General features: G+C 39.4%; 1 protein-coding gene across 2 annotated transcripts; it reads left to right on the forward strand.

The window, feature by feature from the left end:
* The first annotated feature begins 3,865 nt into the window (after positions 1–3,865).
* On the forward strand, positions 3,866–13,948 carry LOC101159823 (poly(rC)-binding protein 2-like). 2 transcript variants are annotated; one of them, XM_011477405.4, is made up of 13 exons: positions 3,866–4,067; positions 4,867–5,002; positions 8,597–8,620; positions 8,712–8,744; positions 8,877–8,993; positions 9,075–9,206; positions 9,288–9,416; positions 9,500–9,574; positions 9,743–9,802; positions 11,399–11,471; positions 11,556–11,611; positions 11,701–11,870; positions 12,764–13,948. In XM_011477405.4, the coding sequence occupies exons 2-13, from the start codon at positions 4,934–4,936 to the stop codon at positions 12,798–12,800; spliced, it is 975 nt and encodes a 324-aa protein (XP_011475707.1). In that variant the 5' UTR covers positions 3,866–4,067; positions 4,867–4,933; the 3' UTR covers positions 12,801–13,948. The 2 variants fall into 2 exon arrangements, with proteins under 2 accessions (XP_011475707.1, XP_004070866.1); XM_004070818.5 differs by having other exon boundaries at positions 9,743–9,784.
* Positions 13,949–14,369: the final 421 nt, after the last annotated feature.

Here is a 14,369-nt window from a genome sequence, read left to right on the forward strand (position 1 = left end):
TTATATATTCTATTCTATTCCATTCTATTCTATTCTATTCTATTCTATTCTATTCTATTCTATTCTATTCTATTATATCATGTTATTGTCATGGTGCCTCTGTCAGACTCCTCCCCCTCTTCAGCTTCACCTGTCGCAACCAGCTGTTCCTGCTCACCTAATCACCCTGCAGCCTCTTAAGGAGACCCTGGATCATTATTCGACGCCAGTTCGTTGTTGTTCCTACGGTGCTTAGTCTGGCCACTTCAAGTCTTCCCTCATGCCTGTCTGCTCCTCGCTAATACTTTGTTTCTATGCTGCTTCAGGAAACCTCACCCACGAGAAGCTCACCTGGTTGCAGTCCATCATCCGCTCGCCTCACCATGCTTCTTCTCTGACTCCATCTTGGAAATCACGGTTACTGCCATCAAGACCCTCCAGCCTCCTCCTCTGGTCATCCAAGTATCCTGGGATTTATCCATTGTTCATAAATGCCTTCCCAACTGTGAAAAGTATTAAAACTTTTCCCATCGAACACGCCGCCTCCCGAGTCTCCTTCCGGGTTCCAGCATCTGGGTCTGTCACTCTCGCAAGATCATGACAGTTATGTTATACCATATTATATTGTATTGTATTGTATTGTATTGTGTTGTGTTGTGTTGTGTTGTATTGTATTGTTGTATATTTTTCTCTTAAATGCTAAATGATTTCCTTTTGTCAATTTTTGCACATTTTGTCCACGTATCTTAATTATTTTACAGCATCTAAAATGACTTACAGGAAGTACTTCATACTTATTGCACTGTGTCAAATATTCCCTTTTAGTTTTGGTCATTCAACTGACGTGGAATGTTTTACAAAGCTTGAATGCCAACTTTTTAAATACATTAGGTCTTATTTGTGGTATATGCTTTTTGGTTCTCTGCAAACTATTATTTTCCAAGAACAACAAATTCCTACTTTTTTCTGTCATGGGTTGAAGCAAAGGAAGCCTGCAACGCACAGAGGCAGTGGGATGTCAGGTGCAGCTGACAAGAGGACATGAAGTGGGCGAGTGGCATTTTATTATACAACCCATGTATAATAATCAATGAAGTGAAGAAAATAATGAATTGGGAGATGGAAAGGGAAAGAAGAGGAAGCTGGCATGTTTGATAAAAGCATAACAGTAGATAAATCGGGAACAAACCAAAACTAGATTCAATGGGTGAGAAACTGAGAAGATATGAGAAAAAGGACAAACTGAGAATTCTGTTACATTAAACACTATGGGCACTGGCTTAAAAGGCCACGGGGACCACATTAAAACAGGAAATACTAAACTGCTTATACAACTCTCTGCTCCATCATCTGGGTCTCAATTAACCATGAAACACATGAAAGAGGAGGGTATTTTAATGCTAATTACAAAAATGTTTTTGACAAAAACAGATTGCCTTTTGTTTTTGCAAACTCCTTTTCTTTCTTTACCTCTGCTCAAATGCTAGAACATATTTGACACATTACCAAAGTTGTAGGTTTGGGGTTTGGGGTTCATGTTTTTTTTTTTTTTTAAGCATCACTGGCTGTGGGGGTTTGGCTCCATGCAGGAAGCGCTTGCAGATGGCTTGTGCAGTGTAGCAGGCTGCAACATGGATCGCCTGAATTCATCCTTTGCAGGAGGAGAGAAAACAGGAAGTGCTGAAACAAAATCCTTTCAGATTAGCTGAGCTCCATTCCTTTTCGTGTGGAGGCAATGAGTGATTTTGAATCCATGACACAGAGCCAGACATGATTCATGAGTCATCCTCACAAACACAAGTGCAAACCATGCTGTGTAGAGCATTGACTCTGTTAGAGAACTGGCTTTACCCGTTGAGAGCCCTGTGGAAAGTTGGTTACAGACAATAGCAGGCTGTTCTGGCCAAGAGCTATTTCCAAAGTGTGTGCTCTGATGTGCACCAGAATAATGAACATGTGCCGCATGAGTTCAGGAAGAATGCAGGGTCAACTAGATCATGTACACATGGTCAAAGGGCTTTACTGCTCCACTTTGTCCTGCTTTTTTGGATTTACCTCCACAGGTCTGTTTTCGCTTTATGTGGCAAAATAATATAAAGTGAAATTAGCAAAACAAACCTAAAAATCATTTAAATCAAACACAGAAAGAGATCCAGAATCAATTAACCATTTTATTGTAATTATCAGCATTTAATAAAATGTCTAAAAAGCTGTAGCATCTTAGGCATTAGCAGAATAAAACATGAGTGATCCTTCATGGTAAATTTAGGCATCCTGGCTATGCTGAAAGGCTATCTCCAGCTGTATTAATTATTCAATTGTTTCTTTTTTTGTCCTGCGGTGTAACTAAAAAATACTCTGTATCCATTAAAATGTACTTTCATCTTTTTATTTAACTTTGTTCGATTTGTGAGGAATGTTCTCCAGATGCACACTAGAATCATAATTTATCTTAGTCCACTTTTCTTTAGATTAAACACCGAAAAAAAAAGAGGGAAACAAATGAACATGGAAACTCGTGTGGTGATATTGCGCCATCTGGTGGAAAAAAGTACAATGGCGTCCTCACAGAAAGAGAAACCGATCACAAGGATTAAAGGTAATCTCAAACCACTAAAAATAAGACCAAAATTACAATGTGTAAAGTTAATAAATGACCACTTAGTAATTATTTGTCTGAGGTATTTTGGGAACTACACCATCTGTCATGATGACATGCTGGCAAAAACAGCCATGCTTTTCTTACATTTTGATTTTTTAAAGATCCAGAATGCAAACCTTGTTTTATTGTTGATAAACTATCAATTTACTTTATTAATAACAATTTTATATTTATTTATTTATTTTGCTCCACTAATATAGTCTGCAAATATGGAAACCTGTGCACGACAATCTAAAAATTATTCCCACAAAAAAGTAATTTGTGTGCACAAATAAAAAAAAAATGGGGGCAAAAATTAAAATTTTGTGTGCTAAATTTAGTGTTTGTATTAAGTATTAGTATTATCGTCAATGCCACAAAATACTAATTTATGCACACAAAATGTTAATTTGTCTGTTCAAAATGCTAAATCTATGCCCACAAAATGCACATGCTAATTTAACCGCACAAAATACTATTTCATGGCTACGAATGAGTCATTTGAGGCAAAAAAAATTTTTTTTTTGTCTTGTTTTTAAATGTCACTGAAACTGTTGCATTCTTTATCTATAATTCGTTGTAAGACATTACAATAATTTTTTGTATTTAGTATTAGTAGCATCTTTAATTCATACCAATAATTTTTGGCCACAAAATACAAATTTGTGTGCACAAAATGCTCATTTGTGTACACAGTACCGGTATATTAATTTGTGCACAGCAAATGCTAATATGTTGCCAAAAAATACTAATTTGTGGTCTCAAATTATTAATTTAAAGCAATAATTTGTTATTGTAAAATTTAGTATTAATGTAACATTTAGTAAAGTAAAACTGTGTATCTTTTATCCAAACACCTTTAAAAGGTATGACAAATGAGACCAAGATACAATATTGAACAATTTTCCCAAATACAAACACACACATTTGATATTTTTATACATGATTCATTGTAGGATATTGTCACTGTCTTTTGATAAATTATTTATGTTTGTTTGTTTGTTCATGTCATAAACTTAATAAAAAAAACTTCCTTGTTTTAAAAAAAAATCCACAATAATTCTTAAAACAGTGTCTGAGAAAATCATCATTTAGGACTTTTTTGTGTTCATTATGTGTAAAATGTCTTTATTATTGTGTTTTAGTCTTCTAAATACACAACCATTTAAAAATAAAACATAAAAAGGTGTGCATGTTTCTGTTGTGGTCTGGGTTGGAGGGCCTTGGACCCCTGGTGGGCGTGGTGACCCAGTGCAGGGGCGGGGCAGGGACAGGGTCATAGCTCAGCGTGTTTTGTCTTTTGTGGTAAGCAGAAGAGTGAAGTCCGATCAGACAGCGGCGTCTCTTCCCTCTTCCCCGGATCCTTTTAAAACTCCCTCCCGAACCTCTCCCCTTCTACCCTTGCCACCCTACCCACCCCCAGAGCACACCTCAAGGGACAGTTCCGGTAAGACTTCCAGGGATACGTTTTGATTTTTCCCACCTCTCAACATTTTTTTTCCCAATCAGAGGGAAGGGCAGGGGGAACTCAATGCAGTCCGTAGGCCGCGGGGTCCAGCTATTTCCTGGATCATGCAACGCTAGTGCTAGCATTGCGAATGGAAAATTACTAAATTGTGGTCAACTCAAAGGGGCCCGAGGAGTAATTCTTTGCCTCGTGGTTTTTGTGATTCTGACAAAAGTAGAGTTTAAATATTTTTCCTTGAAAATATTTAAGCAATTTCTGTAGAAAGCGAGGAGGATTTGGGGAAGTTAACGTGAAATGGTTTTGGCGCTAACTCGGCGTCCAGACCTTGGTTGTGTACCTAGCCACGATGCTCGCAATGTTTGTGTCTACATTTTTCAACTTGTTATAACTACAGATTTGTGCATATCAAGTTATCGTGGTTTTTGGAGTAGGTTCTAATGTGTGTGCATGTACTGAAAGAAAGTTGTGATATTGCTTTAGCTGGTCCGTGTCATCAGGAAATAGACGCAGCCCCACGGAGACAGTGGGTCATTGTGCCAACGTGAATGGGTGAATTCCGGCCAATCTAATGCGAATTACTGTACTTGAACCTTGTCGGTCTTTAGACGGGGCAAACAGACGTTAGCACACTGCAAACGAAAGCTCATCCACGACGCGGTTACCCGCCTGCATCACTTTATAATTGAGCTGCTCTGACACAGGAGGCTCCTAGTAAACAAAAAGGATTTTCACTGTTTCTACTAACTGCATGTTCCTGACGTTTTTTCACTTTTTGTAGAATTTCATTCAGGCAGCAGCCAAAATCTCCTCTTGTTGGCCAGTAAGCAGTCTGGATAGTAGCAGGGATGGACTCCAGTCTGGTTGAAGGAGGACTTAATGTCACTTTAACCATCAGGCTGCTCATGCATGGGAAGGTGAGTGTTGGAGCTGCTGCATCATCTGAAATCAGTCTTTTTCCCCCTAAAGAAAAAAACTTTCAGTGATTGGGTCTACTGTTAATTTTAGAGATGTGTCCTTTCATATATTAAAGGTTTATTTTTTTAAAGAAGTGACAAGCTTGATTAAATATTAGTTTGTTTATGCTGCTTCTTGCGCCCCCTTAGCATGAATTGAGAAAAGTTACCACAGTTCCGTCAGCCCGTTCTGTTTCAAATGAATACACAGCAAGGAGAATTTAGATAAAAAGATGTTGTTACTCACTACTTTCATATTCTCACAACTCAGCTTGTGTTTCTTAAGCAAAGCACCTGCTTGACTAAAAGAGGTCCGAACTTCGACACATTTCAGATGCTGCCCTCAGTGGACTATAGCAGGCTTAAAGAAAAACAAATGCACAGCCATGTTCACGTCTATTGCTGCTTACTTCCTTCCATACTTTACAGCTTTTCTACTCCATTCATGACACACTGAGTCAGTAATTCCCACACTCCATAGTGGCTGCTCATCAAAATATCTACTTACTAAGTAGTTCAGATTTTGTTTCATTGTCCAAAATGCAGCAGAACAACAAAAAACCCTCTTCTTTTTCTTAGAAGACTGGGGGAAATGTAGGATTTGGGGACTCTGGGCTGAACGGCCATGTCCCTTTAACTGTAAGAAGGGAGGAACAGGTGGTCCTGACAGAAGGGCTGCGAGAAAGTTGGGACTCCTACGCGAGCAGGCAGGCGTTACTCCAGTCCACTGTGGAGCTCCACTGATGCCCGCATGATATTATTGAAGTGTTGCAGTATCCTGAAAACCAATCTCCTTGTCATTTTATATATATTTTCACTCATCTTGTAGTGAAGGGGAAAAAGCTTGCATTGTACCAAGATATTATAGTATTTACGTTTTGATGTAAAGACCCCTATAATGAAAATTTTGTTGTTGTTTTTTTTCATTTTCTGATGGAGGACATGTGTAAAAAAAAATTTGACCTTAAAATTTCATTTTTGAATATTTCTTTATTCGAATGGTTATGAAAAAACTGGTAGCAGTGACGTAGAAGCTTCAGTCAGCAGGCCACAGGCCCCCTGCTCCGCTCCATTCTGATGCATCCACTTGTAGACGACTAGACCCATGTACGTCTTTGTTTTCTTCGGCTGAGCTGACATCTGGATCAAAACTGTACTGCTGCATTGCTCCAATATAACTCGTCTTTTATTTTCACCGGTTTAGTTAGGTTGGGGATGTGAGGGACTGTAAGCTAGCAAGAGAGATTGTAAACAGATGGATGGCACGTATTAGGGATGGGCCCACGACTCAAACAAATTTCTGATGAACTACTGCCGCTCTTCAGAAACTATGTCCTAGAAAACAACTGTTTTTTTATCATTTTATTTTGGCTAAAAATGGCAAAGTCATAATTAAAGGACCACTGGGAACACTTTTAAATCAGATCCGATGCTGATCTGAGTGGGACTTTAAAATAAATATCGCAAATTGGAATGTCTTTAAATCAAACCTTAGGCTATGTTCACACAGCAGGGCCTAATGCTCAATTCCAATTTTTGAAAAGATTCGTTTTTTTTTTTTTTTTTTTTGCACATTTCCAATTAAATGCAAACCTTTGTGAGCTCCTGTGTGAAGTGACCCGCATGCGCAGAAGAGTACTCAACGCTGACCGACGTTACTCGTTGTTTGCGGAAGTAGCTAACGTTAACATGGATGTCACCAACAGTGTTGTCAACAGCGGAGCTCTTTTTGCATTAATACATTTATTTTCACAAAGGAGCCAGCACAATTACAATCTTCTCATTTTAAGAAGAAAAATAAAAAGGAGGGTAGCAAGGTTTTTGCCATGGCGTTTTGTGTAGCAGTGTTAGCCAAGTCGGCACAGAGAAACGTGTGGGTGCGGAGTCGCAGCCAGGAGTGGTGGGATACTGATGTGAGTGGCTTCACAGATGCAGAATTTATCAGTAACTTTCGAATGACCAGATCCACCTTCGATTATGTTTGTGAGCGCCTTCGGTTAACTCTGTCACGAGAAGAAACATGTCTAAGGCGGCCCATAACAGTGCAGAAACGCGTTGGATCGTCTGTACCCACGCTCGGGCATTTCGATGGAAATGTTTTCAAAAACTGCCCGATTGTGATAAGAGCCCTTGAGTTCGGCCTGAATAGAGCTGTCACCCCAAATATGAATCCAATCGGTGACCTGGCTTCCCTTCCACTGACTGGTCTCAGCAGCATCGTCCGCCATGGTTGGTGTTTATGTTCTCGTTCCCGCCTACTTCAATGCAGAATGATGACGTACGGGTCGGATACATGTGGCCTGGCCATTCAGACAGAGGTCGCATTTGAAAAGATCGGATACGTATCGGATTCAGGACCACAAACCCAGGTGGCCTGGGTCACATTTGAACAGATCCGTTCTGTGTCGTTCAGACTGTCATGAAAAGATCAGATCCAGGTCGCATAGGGGGGAAAAAAATCGGATTGGGTCGTTTCAGCCTGCAGTATAAACGTAGCCTTAGTTACCATAGGTTTTTAGGGGGAAGTAAAGGGGATAAAAACTTTTCAATTTCATCCACCAAAAATAAAATTTTGAATGCCAGAGAGCCCTTTCACTTTTAGTTGCACTGATCACAGATGACGTAAAACTAAAGGTGTATTCAGACTGGACACATTTAGTCACTTAAAGTGAACCAGAGTTTGTTTCCTCCTATAATCCGAATATTCAGTCTGAATACACCCAAGACAACCCTGGTTCGGGACCAGGAACCGCTCTCAGACACATCTTTGGAGGGGGTCTTGGTTTTTTTTTCAATCAGACTGAGCTTCCGTTCGCTCTGAGATTCCTCAGTCTGAATACAATCCGTCCTCGGAGCGACACAAACAAAACCACTACTGTAGCCGACGTAAACACAGTTGGACATAAGCAACGACTGGCGTGTTTTCAAACAGAGAGAAGAGTCCAACTGTTTACTTGTTGGAACGTTTATTTGAACACCACTGAAAACGCTTCTTACATGCTTTTCTGTGTCTCAATATGCGGCACGCGCCGATAAGCGCTGCTGTGACGTAATCCTAAAAGCTACATTGTATTTCCTTAACAGAATTCTCTTAAAAGCAATGGCATCAAACCAAAACGATGAGATTCAGCAACTCATTGAAATGTGATCAGCTGAATGCTGGCTCATTAAAACAATTTTACCATGACACATATTGCTTCTCACTCTCTTTTCCCAACAATCTATATGTCCTAAACACTTGGCGTACCTTCTACCCCGACGTCTCCTCATCACTGCATTTGCGAGCATCCTCGGAGTTAAAGCACACATGCCACATCTCCTTTCCAGTAACCGCCTTGCAACAAGTAAAAAGTGTTGTTCCTGACGTTCAAAGCCGGTAATCGACATATAAAGTTTTAATAAGTTAACCGTCCCGATAAGGATTGTGAAGCGCAGCACGTCAGTCTCTTTCTTGTTGTTTGCAAGACAGATGTTTTCTGAATCTGAAAATGAAGCAGCTCTTTCTAGATGATGCGTATCCCCTGTTAATATGCACTTTATCTCTCTCTTCTTTAGGAGGTGGGGAGCATCATTGGCAAAGTAAGAATTATAACTTTTCTCTCTGCTGTTGCATCAATGATCATCCCTGTATCTTATTATTTGTAACTTGCATTTTCTGCTTTCTTAAAAGAAAGGGGAATCAGTGAAGAAGATGAGAGAGGAGGTACGCTTTTTTTCTCCCCCCAAAACTGGAGCAAATAAGTAGAAACCTGTAGATTCATCTCAGTTGATCTGCACATAGTCTGATAAACGAATAGTGCTGAAATGTCTCGTTTTCATTCCCCTGTCTGTGCAGAGTGGCGCTCGCATAAACATCTCAGAGGGGAACTGTCCTGAAAGGATTATAACCCTCGCCGGACCCACTACTTCAATCTTTAAAGCGTTCTCCATGATCATTGAGAAGCTAGAGGAGGTTAGATACGCTCCCTGCATTGATCATAAATGTGCTGCTGCAATGGAACAAACGTTTTTCAAAACCTCCCTTTATCTGCAGGACATCAGCAACTCGATGACCAACAGTACAGCCACCAGCAAACCTCCAGTCACCATGCGCCTTGTTGTGCCTGCCAGCCAGTGCGGCTCACTCATTGGCAAAGGTGGCTGTAAGATCAAAGAAATCCGGGAGGTTGGTTCTGCTAATCTTTCCTGCAGTTTGAGTTGAAATAGTTTCTTTTGCATTGCTGAATACGGCTGTGTGTCTCTCTAGTCAGCAGGAGCTCAGGTACAAGTAGCAGGGGACATGCTACCCAACTCAACAGAGCGTGCCATTACTGTTGCAGGGACCCCCCAGTCCATTATTGAGTGTGTCAAGCAGATCTGCATTGTTATGCTTGAGGTACAAAGTATTTATGAAATGTTTTTATCAGAATGCTGTGACTTCTGATCATGCTTGTTCACTTTTTGTGTTCTTTCTTGAAGTCCCCACCTAAAGGAGTGACCATCCCTTACAGACCCAAACCCTCAGGCTCTCCTGTCATCTTTGCAGGTGGACAGGTAAAGAAAAGTTTGTTTGTTTTTTAAGGAAAAAATGCTTGGGAGAAGCCTTAAGTAGTAGGCGTTCTATTAATAGAGCTACTAGCTTTGTTCTTGCTCTGCTAGAACAGCGGACAGGAAACAGGTGCTCACTGCTGCGTTCTTGTAAGTGCTGTTCTCTCCTTGCAGGCCTACGCTGTCCAAGGCCAGCATGCCATTCCACAGCCTGATGTAAGTGAAGGGCCCTCTGTAAGTGATCCAATACATATCTAAGTTCAGTCCTGGGAAGCCATGCCACCCTCTTATCTCATCCCTCTTTCACCCACCACCACCACTCTGAAGTTTTGATGTATTTCTTGTCAAGCTGACAAAAAATACATTCCACCATATATAGATGCTTTCACATTTCTATAAAGGATTAGACCACTGAATTTTAAAAGTACCCAAAAAGTCAAATCCATTTAAAAATACAAGAAAAAGAAAAAAAACAGTCTGTCAATAACAGCAGAGCTTTAGCTCCAGTGTTTTCATTCTTTCGACTACTCCAACTCTTCAACCGTTTACCCAATTAACATCATTCCAGTGGAGAAAAGCAGACTTGCACTAATGTGCAGCACTTTACAGTAGTGACGTGTTTACAAAATCAAAGTGAATCAGCTGATTGTGTCACAGAGAAAATCAGCTGTGCGCCGTTATGCAACACTTAACATTAGTATGTGTTGCATAGTCTTCTCCGAGTCCGAATCAGTCTGATTCAAGTCTATTGTGTCAACGGTCAAAGAGTGATGGTATGTCAGAGTGTTTGTTATTTGGATGTCCTGGACAACATCTCTGATGTCAAACGGTTAAAGAATCTGTAGAAATAAAAACTAAAGCAGTTGCATCTTCCTGATCAACTCAACTAACCAGGATTTAATTTAAGCCTTTGTTTTGATTTTTCTGGCTGTAAGTCATAGCAGCAAAAAAAAAAGCATGACAAAATAGAAAATAAAACATGTATTAGTCGCATGTCTGCCGCCTCTCTTTTGACATGCATCAAATTTGATGCTCAATGCTTGTTTAAAAATGAGTTTTAATAAACTAGACACACCCGTTGCATGTGAAAGCATTGAGCGGCCACTTGCTCCTTTAAGTGAGGTACTTGCACTTGGGCTTGAGTGACTCCTATTTCAGCTTTGCTTTAGCCCCAATTTAATGCAGATTTTTGCTTAAGATAATTATAAGTAAAGAAAAGATTTGAATGCACTGTTTTTATGTTTTTTATTTAGCTTAGAGCGTCTTTTGCATGTCAGCAAGTTCACAGTTGCGTTCCTGGTTAAGTCTGTGTTGATGTGGACTCAAGTACATTTTTATTTTTTTGGCTTTTTATTTAGGATTTCTTTTTAGAATTGTAATTTTTTTAAATGGGGCTAAAGTAGACTCTTCTTCGTGTGCAGCTTTAGATCAGCCCTCTATGAGCTAACCAAAAGGTCAGGCTTTAAGTCAACTAGGTCACAATTTCTCAGAAAATTCCATCTTTTCGTATCTACAGAATTTTCTAATCTTAATCTGCCTATTTAAATTGCAAAGGAATATCCAAATAACCTGGATTAGTTCCATTTCTGGACAGCTTTGCTGCATGCTAAGCAGATGATGGCGACACAATGAAATCGTGTGTTTCACTTTTCACGTTTCACTCTGCATTTAAGCCTGAATCATGACTTCCTTGATCCATTTCATAATTTCTGCTCATAATTGCATGCAAAAAGAGGATTCAAACATTTTAGTCAGTGCGTGTTTTTCCTTTTTTTTGTCTAACTTGTTTGTATTTGTGTGTTTGTTCTCTGTGTGTCATTGTTTTAACAGCTCACCAAACTTCACCAGCTGGCCATGCAGCAAAGCCCCTTCCCCATCGCACACAGCAACCAGGGCTTCCAGGGTATGTGAGCTTGCTGAAACCAGGAATGCTATTGTTCTATTTTTGTGTTATCCACTCTCATGGGGTTTCTTTTCAATCCTTAAGCTGGGATGGATGCCTCTGCACAAACTGGCTCTCACGAGCTGACCATTCCAAACGATGTGAGGCATTCTTGGTTTTGTTTTTTTTACATTCTTATTCGTAAAAACTTCATTTCCTCAGTAATGAGCCTCTTCCCTTGTTATCTCAGCTCATCGGCTGCATCATTGGTCGTCAGGGCGCAAAGATCAATGAGATCCGTCAGATGTCGGGCGCTCAGATCAAGATTGCAAACCCAGTGGAAGGCTCGACTGACAGACAGGTCACCATCACCGGCTCCCACGCCAGCATCAGCTTGGCCGAGTACCTGATCAATGCCCGGTAAGAAAAGCCGCTCCAGCGTGTCTGTTTGAAGGAGGTTATCTTGGCTTTAGTGGGAGCGTTTGACATCTCTGCTGGAACTCGAACGCTATTTACTCCAGTAGTTTTTGGAGAACAAAAACATCTTACTGGGTTCTATCTTGATCTGTTAAAACATGGAGTGGATTTAGTGTTTTATTTTCAGAACTGGAGAAATGAATTTAAGGGGTTAAACTTTCACTCTGAGGAAAACTGTGTTTTTGATGTTCTTAGCATGTTCTTGTGGTATTTTTCTCATGATAGATGACATACATTCATTGACTGTATAGGAGAACTGGTCTGTGACGACCCCCCAAGAATCCAAGATCCCATAGATTAAGGGAAATTTATTTAACAAAATACCCATTCTTGTTCTGATGCCCTTTTTTAACATGTTTTTGCTAATCATTATGTTTTTTCATGACCCCCCCCCCCCTTTTTTTTTTCTCAAATTATTTAAGTTATAAACTGACCAATCAGACCCCCCCCCATAACAATATGTGGAGGAAAAAATGCAGTTTGGAAAAAGAGCTTTAGAATATTAAAAAATATGCTGAGCGGGAAACAAGCTACCTGGTCCACAACAGAAACTGATCGGGGCTGCTCCACACCAACAGTAATCTGATCTTTCTAATGAACTACTGCCGCTCTGCAGAAACTATGTCCTAGAAAACACAAGTTTTTTTGATTTGGGGTAAAAACTGAATAACTAGAATTAAAAGACCAGTGGGAACGCTTTGAAAATAGCTTCAAAGATGAGTGGAATAGGACTTTTAGGGAAATCATAAGCTCCACCCTACATGGTGACTGAAATGTAGTTATCTTGTTTTTTAAAGCAAGAGACTCTGAAATTTGTTTTTTATTTATCTTTTTAGGCTTTCCTCTGAAGCTACTGGACTTGCAGCAAACTGACATGGAGGATCTTCAGCAAACCTTCCCCCACCCCCTACTTTTTACCAAGAGGTCCCTTATTGAACTTAATGCAAAAACCAAGTACTTTGAAACTCGCCGTTTTTTCCCATGCTTTGGTTAGACACTTCCTCAGTTGTAATTACAGCGTCGTCAGGATATTAGTATTTTATTTATTTATTATACTTTTAAAATCCCTTTTGCATATAGTTTTGAAAGACTCCTTTCTGTTGTACTTTTACTTTTCTTTTGCTGTATATCTGTACGATCTTGATATATTGTAACTCAATGTTTCAGAAAAATCTGGAAAAGGCATAAATGTTTTTTTTTATGTCGGATTTTTCTTAGAAAATATTCAAAAAAAATGTAGAAAAAAATGATAACATAGATGGACTGTTCCCTTCCTTTGAAATGCAGGTATCTATTTATTTTTATTTAATACACCGTTCCTTGTACAATTAGAATTCATATTGATAATTGCCTTTTACTATTTGAAAGCTGTACTTCCTAAATGATGCGTTCGAGGGTTTCACGGGTTTCAGGCGGCGTCGGGGCGCTGGAGGTGTTTGCAGGGGAAACTTTGAAGTTGGAAAGTAATTTTTCAGGTCGATGGATTTTAAGCTACTTCCTGTCTTTTCTCTAACCTGCTGATTTATTTGGTTTTTGTCATTCCTTTGTTTCCATGGGTTTGCGATCAGGACGTTTGAGCATTGGAATCTAATTAGCATGGGGTGGGTGGGGCTTGGTCATCAGATGGGGGGGTGGTAAAAGATGGAAAAATATTTTCTTTTCTCGGAAATGACAAAGAACACGATAACATTGAAATGTTTGTTTTAAATAGAGAAAATATTTTTTTTAACTGCAGGGCTTGGGGAATGCTGCAAGGGGCAAAAACTACCAAGACACGTTGGTCTTTATAAGTATATTATACTGAGATATTAAATTATGATTAACTAGAAGGATAACTATAGAATTAACACTAGTTTCCTGCTATCTTCTTTTTGCCTGGGTCAGATTTTTATTTTTACTATTCTTTGCAGGATGAAGAAACAAGTTTTTGTGCACGTTTTCAAACTATTGTAGATCTGGGTGCAATTAAAATGTTGAAGACATGAAATGCAGAAATAAAAGATGTGAAATGCTTCAAGGAATTTCTTGTCATTTGTATGTTTTTATATGTATTAATGCCTCCAGTGTTCTGCACTAACCTAGAGTTGTGGATAAAATGAAAAGACAGACCTGACACGATTAAAATGACTGAAAATAAAAATTTATTTCTCGTTTAACTGTATTTTTGTGATGCAACATCAGGGGAGGGAAGAAAAAAGAGCTCTATTTCGTGGCCCATTATTTATCAAATGTCACACATTTGTTTTTTTTTTAACCAATACATCATTTTTTGTTGCACATAATATTCTGCCTTTAATAGAACTCCTATGTTACAGATGCAATGCTGTATAAAAACAAAACGCATATTTGAACCCTAAAAGGAAACTTACTGTTTACTAGTACCAACACAGAGAAGTACTGTTTTCTTTATCTGGCTACTCCCTGCAGTAATCTTAAAGGGTA

The sequence above is a fragment of the Oryzias latipes genome, chromosome 7 (assembly GCF_053564925.1).
Source record: "Oryzias latipes strain Hd-rR chromosome 7, Olatipes_Hd-rR_3.1".
In the NCBI taxonomy this organism is placed as follows: domain Eukaryota; kingdom Metazoa; phylum Chordata; class Actinopteri; order Beloniformes; family Adrianichthyidae; genus Oryzias; species Oryzias latipes.

Excerpts from the sequence above, each read along its gene's own strand:
- LOC101159823 (XM_011477405.4), top strand. The coding sequence starts at position 4,934 with ATGGACTCCAGTCTGGTTGAAGGAGGACTTAATGTCACTTTAACCATC. Across the intron at positions 9,803-11,398 it reads ATGTAAGTGAAGGGCCCTCT|CTCACCAAACTTCACCAGCT; the intron begins GTAAGTGATCCA and ends TTGTTTTAACAG. Across the intron at positions 11,472-11,555 it reads CAGCAACCAGGGCTTCCAGG|CTGGGATGGATGCCTCTGCA; the intron begins GTATGTGAGCTT and ends TCAATCCTTAAG.